General features: G+C 34.1%; 3 protein-coding genes across 5 annotated transcripts; 2 read left to right on the forward strand and 1 right to left on the reverse strand.

Annotated features, from left to right (window-relative positions):
- The first annotated feature begins 15 nt into the window (after positions 1-15).
- Positions 16-12,102, forward strand: LOC132545395 (uncharacterized). 2 transcript variants are annotated; one of them, XM_060209083.1, is made up of 7 exons: positions 16-55; positions 1,743-1,874; positions 2,122-2,253; positions 2,672-2,848; positions 4,189-4,340; positions 4,613-4,641; positions 8,948-12,102. In XM_060209083.1, exons 2-6 carry the CDS (start codon positions 1,743-1,745, stop codon positions 4,623-4,625), a joined length of 606 nt encoding a protein of 201 aa, XP_060065066.1. In that variant the 5' UTR covers positions 16-55; the 3' UTR covers positions 4,626-4,641; positions 8,948-12,102. The 2 variants fall into 2 exon arrangements, with proteins under 2 accessions (XP_060065066.1, XP_060065065.1); XM_060209082.1 differs by lacking the exon at positions 4,613-4,641.
- Positions 12,103-13,776: 1,674 nt separating this feature from the next.
- Positions 13,777-19,493, reverse strand: LOC132545401 (synaptic vesicle 2-related protein-like). Its single transcript, XM_060209091.1, has 4 exons — positions 19,477-19,493; positions 17,740-18,308; positions 16,096-16,377; positions 13,777-15,707 (listed from the first exon to the last, which is right to left on the reverse strand). The coding sequence occupies exons 1-4, from the start codon at positions 19,491-19,493 to the stop codon at positions 15,070-15,072; spliced, it is 1,506 nt and encodes a 501-aa protein (XP_060065074.1). The 3' UTR covers positions 13,777-15,069.
- Positions 19,494-19,972: 479 nt separating this feature from the next.
- LOC132545392 (uncharacterized) lies at positions 19,973-23,721 on the forward strand. Of its 2 annotated transcripts, none has more exons than XM_060209079.1 (4): positions 19,973-20,000; positions 20,785-20,940; positions 21,357-21,584; positions 21,895-23,721. In XM_060209079.1, exons 2-4 carry the CDS (start codon positions 20,790-20,792, stop codon positions 22,695-22,697), a joined length of 1,182 nt encoding a protein of 393 aa, XP_060065062.1. In that variant the 5' UTR covers positions 19,973-20,000; positions 20,785-20,789; the 3' UTR covers positions 22,698-23,721. The 2 variants fall into 2 exon arrangements, with proteins under 2 accessions (XP_060065062.1, XP_060065061.1); XM_060209078.1 differs by lacking the exon at positions 19,973-20,000 and adding an exon at positions 20,044-20,128.
- Positions 23,722-25,013: the final 1,292 nt, after the last annotated feature.

Genomic DNA, 25,013 nt, shown 5'->3' on the forward strand with positions numbered 1-25,013 from the left:
CAAACAATAAACAAGAAGGCCGGCACAGGTGGTTTGTCTGCAAAGGTGATTAAACGTAAGTGGTAAGATATTGCAAATGATATGTATCATAATGTCGAATTTATGATTTTTGGCAAGTTTTCTGTTCATATCTTTTTATTGGGAAAGAACCCATGTTACACCATGCGTCGGTTCATATGTAAAAAAGTTGTTGACTGGTTTGAATTTCTGTCCTTTTAAAACGAAATGTTGTTTTTAACAGAGTTAATACACAGTGAAATGCATGAAAACGTTATACCAATAACCGTTATAATGTGGTTACAGCATGCACAGCAGATACGCATACTTTAAAACATGTTGGCTATACCTCGCATACTGTACGTATACATAACGACTGTGAACTTATTGTTAGCTTTACCTAACATAGGACACAGACTTTCATGTATATCGTCACAAATCCAAGGATGTCCCCAACCTGTCTAACACGTCTAAGATATATGTTATCCCAATGTCAGTAATATTTGCTATTTAAATACTTCTAATACATATTATGTAATATTGTATATCGAGAGTCGGGACGCTTGTTATAACTTTTTAAAGTGTTATTGTTATCTGATAAGATCTGAAAAATATCAAGTAACGAATCACAATAAAAGTCATCATTGTACTAAAAATTGTGTTTATAGGATTATCATTAATTTATTTGATTCCAATAAAAAAAAGAGGAAATATGATCAATATTTGCTTCATAAAAATGAGTATATTTTTTGAGCAAATAAGATTGTCATTTGGACAAATATATGTAGGTATTAGTAGGTAGTCACATACCCACCTGACAGTTGTTTTGAGTATCACAATGTTGTTCATTGTACTTCATATGAAAGATATACTGTGTAATTATATGCGAATAATGTGCTTTTTGAGTTAACGTTGTTTTTTACTTTCTGAATAAAAAGTGTCCAAACCACCATCAAAACAGCCACACTGTCTATTTCTAAAATTCTATTACTTGATGGCCAGTGCACTAGGGGTTAGTTATATAATAATTAGGTAAATATAAAGTGATTCACAAGTTCTTGCTGATAACATCTGTTTGAATAATGACTTACGTTAGTTTCTAACGTTACTTAACCAACAAACAATAATTTTTATTTCTGGAGTGGTTTGGTACATGACATAAAGTTAACATTTTTTTAGTGGTTGTCTCCATTACTGAAAAACATTCATAACCATTGTAAAATGAAACAGCAGGAGTTTCCCAGTAGGATTGTATCTGTCCCTCTTTTAACCAGTTCTGGGAGCTCTAGAATGCATTTGAAAGTTGTTTCTCTAATATCTTGAACATTGAAATTTTTAATGATGTGACTTCCAAATAAAATTTATATAAATAACAGAGCATAAGTTTTTTTGACTGTCGATTTGTTTGAAGTTGCAATTATCACTTAGTCTGTATGTATATTTCATTATTGTCGCTTATGAAAGGACACTAAGCCTGATTCTTTCATATTTATTACTCTAAGAATTACTCTTAAAGAAATACAGAGTGAATCTTAAGATTTCCCAAACATTTTAAAAGTCAGTTCTTCAAGAATCAATTTTCATTATTTAGTTGACCTTAGATTATAAATACCCCAAAAGAATCCAGGGAAAAACATGAAAATTCCACAACAGAACGGGAAAATACAAACTTTGGTATTAACAGTTTAAAGATTTTCAAGCTGCAATATTGATCAGTGGAATTGTTCTTTGATCTTTGTTTGTAGATGCCTCTGTCAGATTTTTCTTGGAATCTCCAGACACAACCTTTTATACATGAAGTCTACCCTAAAAAAAGAAAAGCACCAGGCTGTGGTGATGCTGATGGGGAGGTGGTTGTTCAGGGTAACAGTGGAGAGGTAATCAGGATTCCTTCTGTAGGCTTTGTTTTTACTTGGAATGACATAAGTAGTGTGTATCAAGTTAATAGTTGGATTTTAATTCATTTCTAATACATCCTTCACAAAGAATCAGTTCTGATTTGCAGTGGTTTGTGTAAAGCAGATTACGTATTAACATACCTGAGCATACCTTGTTTGCTATTTGACTGATCAAAGATTTGCCTGTCTCATTACTGAAAGAGATATTGATTTCTTTTCTTTGAAGTTGATGGAAGACAATGCATGTAAGAGGAGGTGTGTAGAGGCTACAGGGGATTATGTAATGGCAGAGGTGAATCACAACATGTCCGCCTCTGAGAATCTCAATTTCCTCTCCGTCCAAACATCACAACCACAGGTTGGCTGTCAGCATACTTTTGTATTAAAAAATTTATTTACCTTGATTATATAAGAATTCAATTAGGCAGTCTAAAGCATTTTTTTTCATTGATTTTACTGAAATGCTTAAGTCAGACTTTCGGAAATTGCACATAATACACTTTGATATGCAGATATACAATAGAGGTTTCATAGTTTTTAAGGTCAACGTCAAATATTTTTAGGAGTATTTTAATATGATTTTATGAAGCAAAGTTTACAAGATTTAAGTGAGAAGTTGTTTTTTATTGCATTTAGACATAAACACAGTAATTCTTGACCATTTGCCTGTCAACTTAAACGGAGATTGAGAGTCAGACACTTTGCATGGCCCTTTCTGATATGTTAGTTTTAACACTGTTTATGCATTGAATTAACAAAGTTGGATTTTTTTTAAGGGATGCTGGCCTTCAAATCCTCAATCGGATGGTTCATTTATCAACCCTCTAGTCATGACAACAGCAATGCAGGATGATTCAAGTCTGTCTGATATTCCCAATCAATCAACAAACCAGCAGGAACACTTAACACAACATCCAGTACAGGACATGTATTGTCACCAATCATCAAATAGTGTGAGTATATTAGTGCTGAGCATCATCAGAAATCTCATGATAAGATATATATCACAATACTTTATTTACAATCCATTGGTAATGTGATGCCTTTTTCAACAAGTTAAAATGGATAAACAACAACAAAATGAAAGCAAGTGTGAAGATGTATTGACTTGAAAGTGTTTTTATCATAGACTCAAATTAAGACTGCGAAGACTGCATAATGGGAAAAAGCCCACCACTGTTATACCGTGTTTAAATGAACTGAAGGTTGTTGAAGTAGTTCAACCTGCCGTTTGTCAAAATTTTGTGTCCAGAGCATAACTTTGCTTGTGTATACACTAGGATAAGGAAACTTAGTGTATACATTGATCATATACTTTGACAATGTGGCGTGTACAATATTCAGGGTCCTTTGACCTCTTAATTACAGAAATATTGCCCTTTGTGAAAAATATCTTGTCCATGGCATAAATTGGTTGTATTTAAGCAAGGATAATGAAACTTTGTGTATACATTGATCATACTAAGATGATGTGCAGTGTACAATATTTAGGGTCTGTAATCTCTTAATTACAGAGTTATTGCTATTTGTTAAATTTTTGTGTCCAGAGCATTAATTTGCCTGCATGTAAACTAGGATATTGAAATGTTATGTATACATCAGTCAAGTGAAAAGCAAGGTGCAGTGAAGCAAAGTCAGGGTCCATGACCTCTCAATACAGAGTTATCACCCTTTGTTAAAATTTTGAGTCATAAGCAAAGCTTTCCTTGCATTGAAAGTTAGATCAGGAAAATTGATGTATACATTGGTTATACTGAGAGAATGTGCAGTATACCAAATTCAGGGCCTTCAACCCCTTAAATACAAAATTATTGTTGAAATAAAGATATTTTCAGGGAGCATTCATCACCAATGCTCTTGTTGCATAGTCTGAAGTAAAAATGTTGTTTTATCCACAAAAAATGAAATGATTTTTCACAATTTTGATTGTGGAAGTGCAAGTTGAATTTTAGTGCAAATTTCTTTATTTCTTTAACATATACCCATGTATCCAAACAGCCCTGCATGCTATGGAAACAAACTTCTTCTCATCTGTTATGAATACATTGGATATAAATTTTGTCCTGTCATAGCTAATGTAAGCTGCAGATGCTGCAAACACTTCCACCAAGTGACCATCTCTGAAAAGATAGCTGTAAGACCGGTTTTCTAAAAATTCATTAAGACAACAAATTCAAATTACTGCCTTTATCCTGTAAAATTCCTGCTAATTCTAGAAATGAAATATCATAAACAGTAGTACTGCTTAAATAGCAAAAGAAATGAGTATGCTTATTTCCCCTTATTGTAACAGGAGGACTGTATGATAATGAATTTAAATGAAGAAACATACTCCAGAACGAACATCAACATCAGTGATCATCAAATGGCATACAATACTATGGATTCTGATGGTGTACCAGACCCGGAACAGTACAAATTAGAGATGTGTGACACAAATTGCTTGTAAGTATATTATTAAGTGGAATTGTCTTTTGATATAAAATAATATTATTCGTTGTATTTAGTTTTAATTTGATTTGCATTTTAGTGGAGCTATTTATAGTTGTGGTTTTGCCATTTCTCAAGTGAAATTTCTAATTTAATTATTTAATCATTTAAAAATTCAGCGAATGATTTAAGAATATTTTCAATTTCTGTCTAAAAATCTTTTCTGGTAGGAAGATCCCTGAAATAGAAGAAATGCTTTTAATAATTTTTTTTGACAATATTTCCAGACCACAGCAGTAGGAACAGCTTTATACAGGTATTCTTGCTGCCTGTATCAACCACATTCATTACTCAACTCACATCATGGGTTGGTCATCCATAACATTAACTTATATTCATTTGTGTGCTTTGTCATTAAAAAAAATATTAAACAGAAAAACACAGAAGCATATCAGAGGAATGGTTGCAGTGAAAAGATGATAATTACATGTGTAGTGTTATGTATCAAGAATTTCAAAATTCCATCAGTTTTCTTTTCACATACCAACATGTTTGTATATTTTGCTTAAATCATTTTGCATTCATGTGTGGTTTTTTACGTCACCTGAGACAAAGTTTCATGGTGACCTATTGCAATCACCTTCATCCGGCGTCGTACATTATGCTTTGTGCATCCATAAACAATTTAACATTTTTGACTTCTTCTCAAGAAACTCTGATCTGATTTCAATGAAATTTTGCAGAAACTTTCCCCGGCCTAAGATGAACGAAAAAGGGGTCAAATTGACTTAAATTTCAAAAAACTTCTTCTCAAGACCCCGATATGATAGAATCAAATACTCTTCATGAATGGAATTATTTTAAGGTGCTTTACCAAATTTATGAATTTCATGGCCCCAGGGTCACATTTTTCGGTGGGGAGGGGGTAAATGTTACTGTAGTTTATATAGGAAAACTAGATTTTTTAGCATAATTTATTTAATTTTCATTGAAATATTTCAAATTTGGTTAGAATTATGAGTGAAGGATGACAGCTTGATGGTATACCCATTTTGATCCTGACTGACCCCTGGGGGCTGATGGGTGTGGCCAAAAAATGTCAAGTTATATTTTAGAGCTTAAGGTTAGTTATTTTCCATTGGATATAGCTTTAGACGAATTATCAGTATAGGATGACATTTTTAATGGTATGCATGTATTGATGCTGGCTTACTATATTCAGTGTCACAATTTCTGTTTCATGACCCTCGATGACTATCCTTAAACCTTTAGATTCAATATTACTTATCTCAGGTGACTGTTAAGGCCACTAAGCCCCGTGTTCTTTTTTACTATTTTCCAAGTAAAATTCCTGTATCTATTAGAATAAACTACATAAAAAAAATGAAATTTGATGCCAATGTATACTATACTGGTTTGACAGAAATTTTGTACACAATACATCAATTCTTGTTAAATTAGGCATAGCCTCTTCAAAAGTGTGAAAAAAGTTTTAACTTGGCTATGTAAGAATATGTTTAAGATACAGTTTTGAAGTTTTCTGGAATGTTAGGGAGCGGGGGGAGTTAAAGCTATGTTGAAGTAATTCTTTATTGGTAATTCTTCTGCTGTCTGATAACTTTCCATATTTCATTAGACCTATGAATACCACAACATTCCCATCTATTGTTTCTTTGGTGAAATGGATGTCTTCCTTAAATGCCTGAGTAGAGTTTTCAATTATTTTATTGAAGGAACTGTTGGTCTTACAAAAATGTTCAATGATTTTCAACTTTTAAAATATTTTGATATAACCAATAATTTCTAATCTCTTCTTGTGATTACAAATGTTTTACAGAAAAATTCTCATTTCTTAATTACTTCATATCACTGTCTATAAATAAATACTACCAGGGTATATAGTATATAATAAAAAAAAATAGGATTTAGTTTTGTGTGATGTATCAGCAGTGTTTTGAAATTAAGTAATCATGTTTAACATACCCTATGTTTAATATGTATAAGGAACTCTTCCATTATTGTATTAAGTCATTACTGTTTACTGAAGATTATGAAATCTGTTTGTTGCCATGTAAGATTGCTACTTTTAGAGTTGTTTGGTTTGTGTGAAAGGGGGTTTGCTGCTTGGTGGATATATTTATAAAAATGAAAAAAGTTGAAAAACATTTGTAGTTATATGTATTCTCAAAATGATCAAATGTGTTTAGAAAAACTAGCATTTGACTATTGTGCTTATGGTAGTTAAACTTTTTAAGTAACATTTTGAAAGTATTCTGTGCTTTGTGGATGAAAAAAAAATGAACAAAATTTATAAAAAATTCTGGAAAAGAAAAAACATTGTCCTTTGAATGGCTACTGTAAAAACATGCTTTTTGGTTATGAAAACCTTGAGTGAAAGAAATTGTAAGTGAATTTGATAGCATAAACAAATTGCTTTGGAAAATACTTCAAATTAAAAACAAAAACACAGAAAAAAATGATACTGATATATATAAAAAAAAAACCAAGCTCTAAGGGGAACAAGTACTTATGATAGTACTTGTTAGAGAAGTACTAACTGGGAACAAGTACTTGTTAGAGAAGTACTAACTGGGAACAAGTACTACTTGTTAGAGAAGTACTAACTGGGAACAAGTACTTATGATAGTACTTGTTAGAGAAGTACTAACTGGGAACAAGTACTTGTTAGAGAAGTACTAACTGGGAACAAGTACTTATGATAGTACTTGTTAGAGAAGTACTAACTGGGAACAAGTACTTGTTAGAGAAGTACTAACTGGGAACAAGTACTTATGATAGTACTTGTTAGAGAAGTACTAACTGGGAACAAGTACTTGTTACAGAAGTACTAACTGGGAACAAGTACTTATGATAGTACTTGTTAGAGAAGTACTAACTGGGAACAAGTACTTACGATAGTACTTGTTACAGAAGTACTAACTGGGAACAAGTACTTACGATAGTACTTGTTACAGAAGTACTAACTGGGAACAATACTTACGATAGTACTTGTTAAAATTAACTGGGAACAAGTAAAGTACTTGTTACAGAAGTACTGTGGGAACCTAGTTGAATGCTACTGGGAACAAGTAACATAGTACTTGTTACAGAAGTTACTGAAAACCTTGTTGAAGTACTAACTGAAAGAAATTGTAAGTGAATTTGTACTTGGCATAAACAAAGTACTTTAGTACTTGTTAGAGAATACTAACTGGGAACAAGTACTTGTTAAAAACAAGTACTTATGATAACACACTGGGAAAAAAATGAGTACTGGGAACAAGTATATATATACTTGTTAAGAAGTAAACTGGGAACAAGTACTTGTTAGAGAAGTACTAAATGGGAACAAGTACTTACGATAGTACTTGTTACAGAAGTACTAACTGGGAACAAGTACTTACGATAGTACTTGTTACAGAAGTACTAACTGGGAACAAGTACTTACGATAGTACTTGTTACAGAAGTACTAACTGGGAACAAGTACTTACGATAGTACTTGTTACAGAAGTACTAACTGGGAACAAGTACTAACTGGGAACAAGTACTTATGATAGTACTTGTTACAGAAGTACTAACTGCTTGGCTATTTAAAAAACAGAAAGAAACAAGGATCTTTTTGCTAATGTGATTAAATAACAAGGATGACTTTAGAGCAGAAAAGCGTCCCTTCATGCCAAGATAATATTGAAATGTTATAATAAAATCAGAACTGAAGTGAATCTTAAACTGATTTTTCACTGGTCATTAAACAGTTTAACCATCTGCTGAGAGATTTCATATGAAGTAAGTTGCTCTAGTTTTAGATTAGCAGACTTCTGGCTAGTTCTTATAAATGTAAAGATGTGACATTGAAATGTTATGAGAATTTGATATTAAAAAGGAGGAATCTAGACCATGGTAATAAGGTATTAATATAAGATGTACATGATTATAATACATCTGAATTACTAGTTTTATATCCAGTGAGCAGTTGAAAGACAATTGATTTTTAGTTCATAATTTAGATGGTTGTTTGTTCAAATAACCTTGCATACTACTTATTTACATAAACAGTTCTTGTTATCGCAATTTGTTAATTTGTTGGATTTTAAGCAGATTTCAAATGTAGGTTCTGCTTGGTTCCTGCTTGTGCCCTTTTGATTTTGGGACTGATCAGTATTATGGAATTAATGGCAGACAACCTTCTTTCATTTGCCTTTTTAAGAATATTTTTGCTAATTCAAGAGGAAGTCTCAAAATTCATTATCAAAACAAAGATCAGAATTGAAGGTTAAGTGGTGGTGGATACCTATTTCCCTCTTATTTGATTAAGTACATTTTATCTCTGGTAAAACAGATGTATGGTTTATCTTTACCCCCATATTTTCACTGATATAAATGTGTGAAGTTGACATTAATTAGGACATTTTTTATAAGAATTATAGATGTATAAAATTCAGATACAGTGAAACCCATTTATTATGATATCGGATACTTTGTTATCCTGCTTGTTAAACCTTTTCCTGTACCAAATACTTCCTGTATAGATAAAGAAAAATTTTCATTATGAAATATTGGTTATAAATAAGGGATATTTCTGCAACATTGTTTCTTAAATTGAATATTTGAATTATTTCAGTGAGGTGGAGAGGACCCCCATGTCAAGTAAAGTAAAGTGTTACTGCAGGCCATCATGGGAAGGAGTGATGGGGATGCGACCTTACATTTCTGACTACTACTGAATAATTGTTTATTTGTTTATATATGAATCACAATTAAGCACATTTTTTTTTAAATTCAATATGTTGGCAGGAAACAATACAGCTATTCATTTCATTACTTGAGTACAAAAATAAACTTAAACTTTTGAACTGTTTAAACACAAATCTTTAAGTGCCATGTTTTAAAATAAGTGCAACTTTTGTATTCTTTGTTTGATTAAGGAATATGGAAACATTAATGGCATGATGACACAGAAATGTGGTAAAACTATAGGCTTCAGATTTCTCTTCCATATTAAAAACCTGATACATGGTTAATCACTTATTAGTGAACAATGTTTATTTAAAGATATATGCAATTTTGCAAAAACAAGTGATAAATGTGTTATTGTGTGTGTATATATGTATGGTGTAAATGGGACATTGTATCAAATTTGCGTCTACCGTAAAATGGTATTCATACATGGGCTCAAATTTTCATGCCTTTCCAAAATAAAACATTTTCATTAACATTTCATGGATAGATATCACAAAAGGCAACATTTCTAGTGGCATTAATTTCTTGAACAAATGAAATTGTTGACTAATCCACTAAATCATTGAAAATAAAATTCCCACAAAAATTTATGATTTTACAGTATATGTGTACATGTAGGTACATGATTTAAGTATGCAGTGTATTGTAATGGAGGTTTAAATTACAGACAAGTAATGGATCCTGTTTATGTTAAATATCAAGAAAACACTGACATATAGAAGAAAGCCGAAGTGATCTCATTATTTTGGTAGATTAGATTTAATCAAGCAAAGATAAATGTAAACTTTGTTGTATAGGGTTAAGGATTGCAGACATATGGTATGTTTTGATGCATTTGACTTGCTTAATTAACAGTTCTCTCTAGTTGATCAGATTTTTAACAATGAAGAGACATATTAAAATGTGAAAAAGTGTCATTTTAGGGGTGTTGAATTTTTGCCACTAAATCAGTGTTTGACAGTATTTATAAGATTCCCTTAAGACAGATGTTGTGCCTCTGTGTGTATATAGACTTATACATGGATATAAGTTATATCATTTGCATACATTACTTCTATGCACCTACAACAAAACATCAGTTTATGATGTTGATATTGGAATTTGTTCTGGTAAAATGTGTGTGCTTTTTATGTATAGGTTGCCAAGTTTCATCAAAATGATGTGTAAGATGATATGTAATCGTAGTGGTTATGTAACATGACAGTGTGATGTGCACATGTATGAAGTTGAAAATATGAAACTCCTTGTATTTTTATAAGATTTTGTATTGTTTTCAAAGATATGTTATTACTTAGATGTGTATGTGGAGTTGAATATTGAAAGCCTACTGACACCGAGGTACATGTTAAAAGATCAAATATTTTAATCCATTCAAACTTTTTTTTACAACAAATGCAAAATAAGCTATTACAACAATTGCAAAATCAGCTATCAGCTCATATAAATCACTCTTGTTGGCCGGGATGGAAGTGCTCAGGGGGTCTTACTGTGGAAGGCAGCTGGAGTACCAAGGGAAAACCCATGTGGTTGGACAGGTGACCTCATACCTGTTATGTCCTTTTGGTAATCAAACCCTGGACAGCTAGGTGAAAGGCTAGTGTGTTACCGCTGCACCACCTTACCACCCGATTCATTATGTTAATTCACTAGTGTACATTTGACATTCTTTTTGACCCCAACAATTCATGTTAACTATTTTTTGATTTAATAAAATTTCATCTTTATTGAAATATATACACCTTATTAAATCCTGTCCTGTCCAGCAAGAGAAATCATAGTGCTTGAATCTCAACTAAATTATATACTCTGAATTCTCATTTTACCTTGGAAAATTATCATATGCTTGATGATGGTCACTGTTGTAGATGTTGACATGATTAAGATGTTGCAGTTAAAAGTATTGATGAATATATTCTAAATTGTTTTATAATAGTGGTTTCTGTTGACAGGAAATCCTTTGAATTATGTGTTTGTTATGTCATTTGTCCAGACTTATTTGATATTTATTTTGTTGATGATAGAGGAATGGATATACTGAAACAAATATGTTGAAGTGATTGATTGTTGGAAATGTAAAAATGGACTCGTCAGTTATGAAATATGTTAAATGATATTTTCCTATGATATAGGTTATGCATTTATTTACTGCCTTGAAATGTCTTTGCATAAATATTTAATTTGTTCACTTTAATTTACTGATGTTTTCTTTATCAAAAGATCTCAATGATGCCTGAAATTAATTCATTATGCCCTACCATTGGGGGAGGGGGGAATATTTTGAAAATTTAACCATAAACTCAAGGTCCTTTTGGTCTTATTTTACAATTGATGTCTCAAACTAACTACCAGCACACAATGTAAATAGATCTGTTTAAGTGCTAATGTTGATTTTCTTACAATATTTAGTGCTACAAGAGTTGGTATACTCACAGAATTAACAGGAGATATAGAAATGAAATCAATATATAGATATATCAATATTATAAGGAAGATTATTAAACAGAATTTACTGTTTCGATATTTTGCTTTTATTTTAGATAACCAAGATGGTACAGGGATTTTACAGGGTATTTAAACATTATTTTGTTTGGCTACAGAAAGACTTATCTGAATTCAAAAATGTGTGTCACAGATTTGTATTTGGTATTGTTATTAACAGAAATAAGCCCATGTCTGGTAACAGGCACCCCAAATCTATTGTAGTTTTAGTAGAAATGCAAGCATCCACATTACCTTGTAATAAACACATCCCCTACTTTGAGTCAGAGGACATGTGCTGGGACCCCCTGTGTCTATTGTAACATAAACACCATATGTTAATTAAGACATGTGGAAAGAAACTCCATCCTATCTTGATCAGCAAAACCTACATTTTTGTACATTTTTTGGCTCTTTTTATCATGATTCACTGTCTGACATGAATACATGCTGAACTTATCATCCTAATCTGTTCTCATTTTAAAGATGTACAATTTTTATTTTGTTTACAAATCAAATTGTGTGAAATGAACTTAATGACAAGCCTTGTGTCTACATTTAGTCAAATCAATTTATTTTAGTAAGCATTATTTGCTTTATTTTCTAGAGTTTGTTTACTTACAATAGATTTTAAATGTTTTTATAACAGATGTGTTGTGTTATTTGTTACTACAATAAGTTTTATATGATCCTTCAAGACGATTGCTTGGAAGGGATATCATTCTTGCATTCACTGTTTATGTCGGGAGTAAGTTTAATTCAACTCTCCATGGATGTGTAAGTCAACTGTTTGACTTCTTATTCAGAACCTGGACCTGTATTTTCTTTTGGATGTTAAACAGGTATTTTTGGTAATGAAGAAATATGTCAAATATTGTTTATTGTTGCTATTAATAGCCGGGGTCATTTAAGGACCACTACAGATTTGGGTAGTGGATTAAAGCCAGGGTTCTCAGAGAAATATCTGCAATATGTGGCCAGTAGCTTCCAACTGCCCCAGATAGGCCTTGAATCTGCGATCCAGAGATGGAAACTAAGCTAGTGGTAAAGACAGTCAGACGCCTTATCTGCTCTGCTCTTATACATGACCAGATACTTATAGTTAAACTAAAAGTTCAGAATAATGTTTGATATGTATCCATTCAAAAAGTGGCCTCATTCATAGAGGAATTCTGGTAAAACTTTACACAGTATTGGCCGTAAGTTAAGGTGGAATTGCAAGGGAATTCGTTTTGTTATCAGTGTCTTGAGAGGTGACCTATATTCCATGCACTGCTTATCTCCTGTCGATGATACGTTTATGACTGAACTCTCATCAAAGTAACTAAAAAATGGATGGAAAAAATTACATTACTTTGACCTTGAGTTGCAGATGACATTATTTCAGTTCAAGGTACACTGTCTGCAGGGGATGCAATATTATATCATTAAGACATGTATCCCTTATGGTTCAAATTGCATTTATTTGACTTTTGAGTGAAGGTCTCTGTGACATTGTTTTGGAATGTTTCCTTTGAAATGGTTTGTTTGTTGGGTTATTAAACCTATGAACATCAAGGGTTATTTTAAGGCAGTCTCCTTGATGGTGGTTTTCTCATTAAGATGACTTGCCACATAATGCATTGTCACATCTACAGCATAGGACACTCCTTGATGGTGGTTTTCTCATTAAGATGGCTTGCCACATAATGCATTGTCACATCTACAGCATAGGACACTCCTTCTGAAAGAAACAAACCATCCCAGGAACAAATTTGACCTTAAACACTTTGGATTGTCCTTCAAGATTTCTGAAAATTTTGACGCTGTATCAAGTTATTATGGTCTCAGACAGAAATGAAAAATGACATGACTGACATCCTGTTAGGTACTATGCTGTACTTCTTCTGAACTTTGCCTTAATTCCATGCATTTTATTAATTACTGTACCCCTCTGAACATCAACACAAACACTGTTTAAACACAACAACATTTACTGTTAAAAAAACAATTGACAATACATTTTACAAAACAAAATTTTTTTTACAAAAACACAATTCATGAATGTTATAGTATTGTTCCCTTGTCTATATATTGTATAAACAAAAATGCATCATGCAGTGAATCTCCTGAGATCTCTAATTGAACAAAGTTACAAATCTGAAAAAAATAATAATATATCTTACTTACCAAGTACAACTTTTATCAAAAAATAAATCATAAGTTATAAAACTAATACTTTTCTATCTACAGTAAAAATGTTTTCTCCAGAGTGGAACTTCATGAGTCAAACAGTGAATCATCAAATTTATTATTGGTAACCCACGGCCCTGATGCTCATGCAGAGAGTGAGAGTCAGGACCACGAGTCACTGACAATGCTTCAAATTGCTTTCTCCCTGTTTATAATGGATTTCATTAATACTACTGTATTGCCACTACATGTACAAAGATATGGTCTTAAAAGTACCATAAACTTTCACTCCCCATATAAGACAGTCTGGTGGGGTACACTGTTATATGGGTCACCATATTAGCATCTGTATTCAGATTCTGTGATGCACACCTTTTGTTGATATTTCTCAATAGACTAAAACTAAAGTCGTTTCATGATGCAGTTTAATTCAATTTTTGGCTCAATTGCATCCAATTCTAAATCTGTATAGAAATTTGATATTCACCACTGTGACTTTTATACAAAATTATGAACACGCATTTAAAAATAACTAGCAACACTGAATAGATATCACAACCAGCTAAAAACTTAAAGTGTGACATTTCGATGGCTTTAACACTGTCAGACAAATGATAATGAAATCACTAGACTTTTTAGCTGTTGTGTAATCTTATAAATACTTAGGTGAAATGTAGTGAGTAGAAATGGCAGTATGATTATAGTCCAAACATGTTGAATTGATGATCTTCCATACATACATAAAGTAGCACCAATCTTTTATCCAATTAAAGATAATTTGGCTAAACCTGGAAAAAGATGTGCATGAGTCTATGAGCCCCTGGTCCCCTTTTAGTACCAGCCAGCTGCAACATATTAAAATGACACTCTTTGCATTCATGGGAGAGTGCACTGTCACAAAATTATTCTTTTCGCTAGAATTGTAACCAACCAATACTATTATGGTCCTGTAATTAACCCATCCTCTGACTCTAATCTGAAGTACTTGGTAATGTGTTGGGCCTCTTAATTTATTGCAGGATAACAATGATATGATCTTATATAAATCAACAAGCTCCAATCTTCATTTGACTTTCGCTGTTGTGAGGATGAGGAAGCAGAATGAAAAATAATTTGTTCATCGTTGTTTTATATCCTTTAAACAGCCACTGTCATTTAAGGATGCACCTGGTTTGGTAAGTGAGAGAATGCTAGAGATTCTAAAGATAAACCACCTTTGGAAAGTACATGGTGACTACTCCATGTAGGCCTCAAACCAAAGACCCAGACGTGGAGAGCTGGTGATAAAGATTGTCAGACACCTAATCCATTCCATCACTGTAAATAAAAAACAATCTTACACATGTAATTAAACTATGATACTTTTCTATCATCTAATTTCTTTCCTGCTGTTTCCTGATGAAGGAAGAAAGTGAGAATTGTCTGCATCAGGAAGCATGCTCCCCACACAACTGGGTACAGCCATAGCACACCAGTAGAGAGTACACCTGCACTAAGGAATGGTGTAAAGAGGCTTGGAAGACCAATCAGTACTGAGATAAAGGCAAGGGCTGTGGTCCTTATATCAGTAGGGTACATTTCTGGTGTGAGAGTGTTTAGGATAGAATACATTGGTACCATAAAGAAATAACACACTATCACAATCACAGTTTTAGCTGCAACATCATCAATAAAAGCAAACAGTACAAGGGATATACATGTGAATAATGAGAAGAATCGTAGACAACGTATACGACCTAACATGTGTGGTTCTATAGTAATGATGGCTAAGAACATGCCAGGGATCTGGCCAATGAAAATACTAAAGGTGTTTAGGTAAGGCTCCATTCCCACTGAAGCCATATATGTTGGAAGAAACAGTGTCACACCCCAGTATCCAACACACTGTAGCAGCCAGATCGCAGAGATCACCAGAGTACGACCTCGAAGAGCAGGGGTCAAAAGGTCTTTCATACGACCACGATTTGTACTGGCTGGGCAGTCAATGTTCACTGTAACGCAGAAAGGCAAAGTATTACACCAATCCATAGTCCTGAAACTCCATATGAACTTAGAAATAAAAAAAATTAGCAGAGGATAATAACACTGCATATGTTGGACGTTAAGATATCCTGTAACAATTTGAGAAATGGATAAAGGGTCAATAATTTACTGATAACTTATATTGTTTTCCCTTGAAATATAATGTATATATGACTATATAAGAAGATAGTTCTTTAGGATGATGACTAGCACTAGGCCTACATATTTCAATTAAAATTTCTGGATTTTATAGAGACAGTAATACAACACTTACATTCCATTGAACAGTTACTGATTTATATTTTGCACTAATAGTTAAGATATGATATGAAGGCTTCCTACTTTTCTGAACATTACCTTCTAGCATTTGTTTCTTGTTCTGTCTGGCCATTTCCTTCAATAATGAAATCCCTGACTCCTCCTTGCCACTCACAAACAGAAAGCGAGGGGACTCCTTGATCAAAAGAAAGCTGAGAGGAATTTGTACCACAGTTGGAACTGCACATGCTCCCATGAATATCCGCCAACCATAACGTGACAGAAGCCACCAAGCCATTGCTGCTGCATATACTGCCCCCAATGTACCACACAAGGTGATGGTTACCAAGCAACTACCACGATTTTTTATAGGAAGGAATTCTGGAAAATGAAATGTAAGCCATCAAAACACTTAGAAAAAAAAGCAGAGGGATGAAATTAAATATTAGTAAACCAAATTTCTTATTTTTTAAATTCTATAATTTCATCAAAGATCAAACCATATATTTTACGCCTGTCCAACATTCAATCACAGGCCAAATAGTTTAAATTTCTATCTGGAGCCCTATCCAATGTGATTATGAGTCAAGGTTCTAAAATGTTTGAAATCCATGGACTCTGCTTTAAAGGAAGAAGTCTTTTCTTCACATTTGAAATATGCTTATAGTTTGAAATATGCTTATAGTATGTTCAGATTAAGCCATTACCAACTGCGTATCTGTTCTCTGTTATTGAAATAAAGCTTACATAGCTACCATCAGTTTCTATCCATCATGTGTGGAGAAGATCCCACATATTAAGAAAGGATTCTAGTAAAGACAACTTCAATAGTTTCCAATATTACCCACAATCCAGTTTTGTCATGACCTATTTCAAGAGTACAGAGATGATTTGTACAGGTAATGAGAGTGGAGCACTTTCAATTTAAAGATGAGAAGCTGATCACTCTACATTAGGCCTGCCACTAAAAAACAAGTACTGCATCTGCACAAACCCAACCAAAAGCAAAGGGTATGGATGACTTATTGCCATCAGTTGTAAAGAGGCTATACTAAATTAATGAAACTTGAACCTGTTCTGTCTTTAAGTGTCCCAGGGAGTAGCTGAAATTCTGTATATTTCACATAGGAAAAAGCATGCTTCTGACATCTAATGAAAAACTGGAAGGTTGATTTCAGCTGTATTAATGCTTACTCTTCTGGAACACCTGGTCTTATTCTCCTTGTACTTTTTCAGGAATCTCCATGTAAATCTTTCTTGTGTTCATATTCTCCCCTTGTTTTATTGAATTAATGGTTTATGATTATGTTGACATGTTGCTACTTTCTTGTTGAATTTTGGCCACATGCACCTTGGGGCAAAGCACTTTACAATTGCAAAATTTGGGGGTTTCAAGGAGGGGGCCCGAAAGGGTGAAAATTTGCCATTTTTTAATCTTTATCACAAGACATAGAAAAGAGAACTGAAATTTTTACATAGTAATAAAACACTCATGGAATCATTACAAAACTAGAACTAAAATCACTGACGTGCAAGACAACTGTTGCAACCCATGGGCCTCTTTTTTGATAAAATTTTCAAAGTCAAGATACTTAATGTAAATATCCGTGGTAAAAATTACACAAAAATAAAAGGATTTCCTGACAACTAACCCTTTCTCTGTTATGTTAATTGAATTAGATTGATTATTTTCCAGGCCTAATACCTGGTAGTTGTATGGGAACAAACAGTCTCATCACTTACCCAGCAATTGTACATGTACAAGAGTTCCTAGTCCTCCTTCTCCAGCTGAAATCAATGTCCTCACGCATACAAACAGGGAAAAGCTGTTCACAAATGGTGCTAGGACTGAAAACACTGCTAATATAACAGTACTTATCAAGAATGGTGTTCGTCTCCCATATTTGTCACTAACAATGCCTGTGACCACTCCACCAAGAATTCCTCCAACTGCGCCCAGTACTAGTAAAGATGGATAAGTCATATTTGCTATATTCCATTCTTTTTTTAAAGGTTCTGTCAAAAATATGATTAGCATCATCTCTGAACACACTGCAAAATATCCATGACATGTTAGAATCATCATCTTAATCTGGAAACGTCCAAATTTTATATATGTGAGAACATCGTCTAAAGTTTTTGATGATAGCATATTCTTATTGTCTTGTGAGTCACTTCTGACATCAGAAAAATCATCTTTAAACTGTACTCCTGGTGTAGCACAAATGTCATCCTCTTTTGTTTCTGCATTTTCAATTAAATCCTCTTTTTCATTCAAACAAATTTCATCTGAATATTCTTCCATATTTTTCCTGAAAAAGAAAAGGCAAGTATTAATTCAAATTGCCTTATTGATGCACAAAAAATTCTTGAATGTGTCTGTTTTACCAGAATGTACTGGAGAGACAAGTAAGACATGTGAAAATAAAAACTGGCCGAACGGTTACTTTGTATAGTGGAGAGATTAGTCAGACAGCTGGTAAAAAAAAATCAAAGGGGTAACATTGTAGGGTTTCTTAATTTAATCAATTTTAACTAAACTCAACTATAATGGAGGAAGCAATAATCTATAATATTTAGAGTAAAAGTGACTTTGAAAGTTTGGCTGTCATTTCTGGCTCGAAACAGTTAGACAAAAGTCTCGCCACTTTTGTCCTCCTTCACTCTCACCATAGTACAGCTTACATTTTAAGACAATGACCATGTATTCTCCGTATATTGAGTTTTGAGAAAATGGTACACTTAACAGATTTTTTAATATTTTTTTCCCTTTGACACCTTTCCATCCTTCTGACTAAATGTGCTTGAAAAACTGAATGCTTTCTTATGTAAGTCAAGGGAAATGTTAGACCAAAAATTTCTGTCTCTAAAACGATCACACTTAATGTCAATATTCATCTCTTACGCTATTATCAAAATTTACATACTAATTAACCACTTAAATCCTGCTGAACCTGACAGATGTCTGGTCATATCTACAGTTAAATTTGATCACTGTTTTGGTACTGGACTCTGTATTCCATTAGGAATTCATCACCAGAAAACTACTTACACTCTTAGATTTTCTGACGAACGTTGGATCTCATTTTCTTTGTATTGTTCATATTTAAATTTGTTAATAATAATGCTCTTAATTGGGCACAATCAATATATTTTACAGAGTATTCAATAAAAATGTAAATATCAATAACGGCAAAATAAATGTTAATATTGCCATAAAATTATTATTTCAGAGACACGATTTTTTATCTAGGGCTGAGAGAACTTCTAGCACAAAATCTAAATACAACTTCAATGCGCTCAGCCTCCGCCACAGCCAATGCTAATTATTTGCAGGCACCCGTGCTTGCAGTCAGTCCTGTAGGTTAAATCGGAGATCGGAGCATACAGAGCACGCTGCACATGTATTGGATATATAAAATTAGTGATATCAGTTATACAATTTCTGCAACTAACATTAAATTATACTTCTAATCAAACCTGTTTGCTGATGACATCCTGTGTGAATAGCGTCAAGTGAAACGTAAGGACGACTCGATTTACTAATAGCCAATGATACAGTTTGGCCCAGACTCATGCTCTCCTGCTTTGTTGTGTAATGAGGAAAATACTGTATCAAATTTGGGTTTGGCAGTTGGACATCTGAGATGGAACAGGATTTTCAATATTTCAGAAATAAGAAGTACTGAAGCATCTTTAAGGAATAAACTATAAAACGTTAAAATTTCCTTCCGGAATGACTCGACTAGTATTGTGAAAAGCAGGAACTCCTGTACGACAACTTCACAGCTAATATTAAAATTGGAGGTGGCGAGAGAGACAGAAAGCGGGGTGAGATCAACGAGTCTGGTATAGACGATAACCGTCATGCACCGGAAAATATCGCTAAGTAAGTATCGCTGAGTAAATTATATTGACCGGCATCCGTTGTTACTTGACAAATCAAGCGGGCCTAAATTGTAGAGGGCACGTTGTCGATCTTCAGCTGATCTTGGAATTGGGGAGTATGTGGACATTTGCACTTCCAGTACTTAACGATAGCCTTTCAAAAGTGTTAAAAGTGTATTTTCTGACACAGTAGTACTACAGCGAACTTTTTGTAACCGAGAACGGCGATTCACGTGGTAGATTGGTTAGTAGGTGACCTTGTTTCACTTTCCATAAATAAGTCAGACCATTGATCTACCTATTTGTATTGAAATACATCGAAGTATTTGGAGATATAAATTGTTGCTGCAATTTCAGATATCATAACAAGGAGAAATTGCATTTAAGTTATAAACAGATGAACAGGTCCTCTAAAATCTGTTGATCAACATACTGCATCAAAACCTATAAATAGAAAATAGCTGTATTGACCAATTTCAGATAGCTATGTAGTGATATATTTCGGATTTTTTTTTCAATTTATTTAAAAATAGAACGAAGTTGCATTTGGGGAATGTTTCAGATAGGATGGTTATGTAGGGTGGTTGGTAGATTGTATCGGACATGATGAATACATATATTGATGGATCAGTGTTGTCTCCAAAATTTAACTCCATCTCTCGTGAACATGTCTGATGCATTTAAAGGGCGTAACAGTCTGTTATTAGGAATGATATGAGTGTTGGTGTGGCAGAAGTTTCAATACCACAAAGTATTAGAAGATGTTTAAAGCTGATTTGTCACTGATTTTTTTTGTTTAATTTTAAACTTTCATCATATTCATTTTCCCTACATACACCTGACAATTAATGAATATGACGACAGTTATACTGATGTATAACATGTATTCTCTATACACAGAGTCCATGACTGCCATAATGAGAAGTACTGTGTTTGTGTATCTGGGGGAGGGTGCATGTGAAGCGAATGCAGAAGTCGTGGTGGCAAGCCTAAAGAGACATCTGGATGAAAAGTGCTATATCTTCAAGTTCATCTCCCCAGAGGAGACCATTGAAGGTGAGTTCAAATTGGGCAAATTACTGATACTTTAAAGTTCATCATGATCTATCTATTTATAAATGGTAAGTTGCTCTGCAGGCTATTTTTCTCATAGCCAGCAGCAATCATGTCCTAATCATTGACACCAAGGAAGAGATCTATGGACTGTTGTTTGTTTTACAATAATAATAAAACAATAAACAAACTTCCAGTGCCTAAAAGATACAGATGGTGATTCCTGATATGACAGTTTAGTGTGCTCAAATCACAAGACCCACTGTCTAGTTAGGGTTTCTTTTTGAAAAATTCTAAACAGGTGTTTCAGTGTCAGGTGGTTGTGTAGTAGTATAACACTAATTAGCTGTTACAGGATTGTGATATGGTGAATTTGGTGCTAAATCTCTTTCTTCGAATCAATTAACTCTGATTTATAGGAACCTGGAAAAAGTCTACTGCTCTGTATGTGATTGGTGGAGGGTATGACCTTGGTTTCATCAGAGCCCTTGGAGACAAAGGGACGCTACAGATTCGACAATATGTGCTAGATGGAGGATGTTATCTAGGACTTTGTGCAGGTTCCTACTTTGGATGTGACTACATAGAATTTGACAAGAATGGACCACAGGAAGTTTGTGGGGAAAGGATCCTGAAATTTTTCCCAGGTTTGTGTCTTATATCATGCACTTATTTGAACTGAATCAGTTTATTTTATTGTCTTTGACAGGGATAATTCTTGTTTAAGAAACAAACTTTCAGGGTTTTAAAGAGAATAAAAATTATTTTCCTACATTATTATAATTCTGAAAATTTGAATTAGATTTTCAATTGAAACATTGGTACAAATCACAAAATCTTTATTCAAAACATCAAATATCTAATTATCTTAAATTTAGTGGGGGAGAGTTTTTCAGTGTCTTGGAATCTTCTAAATCTTGGTAGTAAGCACTTATCTTGTGCCTTTTTGATTTATAGGTTTGTGTGTTGGGCCAGTGTGGGGTCCTTATAATTATGGCAGCGAAAGTGGTGCCAGAGCTGCCTTGGTAGACTACTATGACAATGGAACTCAAACTACACCTACCACACTTCGAGCCTATTTCAATGGTGGAGGAATGTTTCTCTTCTATGCAGACCAGTTCATATCTGTGAAATGCATTGCTGACAAAGTTTTGAAGAAACGAAAACAGGAGTCTTATAGAAAGGAATCAAATAAATATAGCAAAAATGACACCACAGAAAGTAAACAAAAGAAATCTGAACTTAAAGATATAAGTGATGTAGATCGTAGACTTTGTGATGATTTCAGACCTGAAGATATAACACACACTTTAGCTATATATAAAACAGAAGGGGAGAAAGGAAATGCATTTTGTGATGTTGGAACCAGTTTGTCAAAATTTACTTTTGAACCTCCAAATGCTAAAAGATCAAAAGTTGACAGCACGGAAAATGTATATGAATCTCATTCTAAACAAGAATCAGATGGTAACATAAAGGAAAAAACATCTACATGCCAAGCTAAATCACCTGACAAGAACGTGGAGATATTAGCTGTGTATAGTGAGGTCAAGGGAAAGCCTGCAGCTATTGTAAAGTGTAAAGTAGGCAAGGGTGTAGCTGTCCTCAGTAGCCCACACATTGAATATGACAGTAACAGTCTAAATGACGAGGACAAAGATATAAAAAAACTTATTCCACATCTTTCAGATTCAGACACTCATCAGGAAAAATGCTTCAGATCCATGCTCTTTCATCTTGGCTTGACACTAATTTACTAGCTTTAGTCAATGTGTCAATGGGCTGGGCCTAGACTGGCTTGACACTGAGTCATAAGCTTCAGTCAGTATGTAACTAGCTAAGATCTAGGCAAGCTTGACTCTTGTTACAAGCTTCACTCTGTGTGTTACTAGGCTAGATCTAGACTGGCGTGACACTAAGTCACACCTTTCAGTCAGTGTGTTACTAGGCTAGATCTAGACTGGCATGACACTAAGTCACACCTTTCAGTCAGTGTGTTACTAGACTAGATCTAGACTGGCGTGACACTAAGTCACACCTTTGAGTCAGTGTGTTACTAGGCTAGATATAGACTGGCTGGACACTAAGGCACACCTTTGAGTCAGTGTGTTACTAGGCTAGATCTAGACTGGTGTGACACTAAGTGTCACCTTTGAGTCAGTGTGTTACTAGGCTAGATCTAGACTGGTGTGACACTAAGTGTCACCTTTGAGTCAGTGTGTTACTAGGCTAGATCTAGACTGCCTGGACACTAAGTGACACCTTTGAGTCAGTGTATTACTAGGCTAGATCTAGACTGGCTAGACACTAAGCCAAACCTTTCAGTCAGTGTATTACTAGGCTAGATCTAGACTGGCTAGACACTAAGTCACACCTTTGAGTCAGTGTGTTACTAGGCTTGATCTAGACTAGCTGGACACTAAGTGACACCTTTCAGTCAGTGTGTTACTAGGCTAGATCTAGACTGGCTGGACACATAGTCACACCTTTCAGTCAGTGTGTTACTAGGCTAGATCTAGACTAGCTGGACACTAAGTGACACCTTTCAGTCAGTGTGTTACTAGGCTAGATCTAGACTGGCTGGACACATAGTCACACCTTTCAGTCAGTGTGTTACTAGGCTAGATCTAGACTGGCTAGACACTAAGTCACACCTTTGAGTCAGTGTGTTACTAGGCTAGATCTAGACTGGTGTGACACTAAGTGTCACCTTTGAGTCAGTGTGTTACTAGACTAGATCTAGACTGGCTAGACACAAAGTCACACCTTTGAGTCAGTGTGTTACTAGGCTAGATCTAGACTGGCTAGACACAAAGTCACACCTTTCAGTTAGTGTGTTACTAGGCTAGATCTAGACCGGCTTGACACTGAGTCACACCTTTCAGTCAGTGTGTTACTAGGCTAGATCTAGACTGGCTGGACACATAGTCACACCTTTGAGTCAGTGTGTTACTAGGCTAGATCTAGACTGGCTAGACACTAAGTCACACCTTTGAGTCAGTGTATTACTAGGCGAGATCTAGACTGGTGTGACACTAAGTGTCACCTTTGAGTCAGTGTATTACTAGGCTAGATCTAGACTGGCTAGACACTAAGCCACACCTTTCAGTTAGTGTGTTACTAGGCTAGATCTAGACCGGCTTGACACTGAGTCACACCTTTGAGTCAGTGTGATACTAGGCTAGATCTAGACTGATGTGACACTAAGTCACACTTTTCAGTCAGTGTGTTATTAGGTGAGATCTAGACTGGCTGGACACTAAGTCACAGCTTTCAGTCAGTAGTCAGCTGTTTCAGGTAGTCATTATACATTTTTATAAACCTGCTCAAATTTGGTTTTAAACATATTCTCATTTCATGGATGTATTTTTCATACGGAAATTGAAAACTGCCATGACATAAAAGATAACCAGAGAACTATAATCTTGCCATCAGTATCTGATGTTGATGAAAATTTATGAATGGTTTCTGAATGATCTCGGGCATTGGACATTGCTACAAATGAAATTTTAATCATAGTTCTGCAAAAAGTGTTTGTCATATTGATGGATGCAGAGATCAGAATATTCATAGCGACGAAAGAAAAGAGGTTTGCAGAATGAATTACTTGTACAATTAGTATATTCTATTAAAGTATCATTCCATTAAAGGTGAGGAAAATGTGCATCATGATTTGATGTTAACATCATCTATTATAGCACTTCTTCTTCATATGTTTAAGGTTATTACTTGAGGGTGTTTTATCTCTGTGGTGCTGACATTCACTACCAATATCAGTTAATAGGTTCAGTAATTTATTGTTTCATGTCATCATCTAAGATATGTTTTATAGTTATGTATCTGACATGAAATACGTTGTATAGTGTTATGTAGATTATAGGTTATGTGTCAATGTGAAATTCGCATGTGTGTTGGCAATCATAAATAAAGTTGGTTTACAGCATATTGCTGTCTGGATGTGAATTATTGTTTTGGATAATATTGGAAGTGTTGTTACAGTTTAATATATCAAGCTTGTCACTTGTTTTGACAAACTTCATTCATTCCTGGTGAGTTATATTAAACATTGAGAATAA

The sequence above is a fragment of the Ylistrum balloti genome, unplaced genomic scaffold (genome assembly GCF_031769215.1).
Source record: "Ylistrum balloti isolate Yb309-2 unplaced genomic scaffold, AGI_CSIRO_Ybal_v1 Utg369846, whole genome shotgun sequence".
Lineage (NCBI taxonomy): Eukaryota > Metazoa > Mollusca > Bivalvia > Pectinida > Pectinidae > Ylistrum > Ylistrum balloti.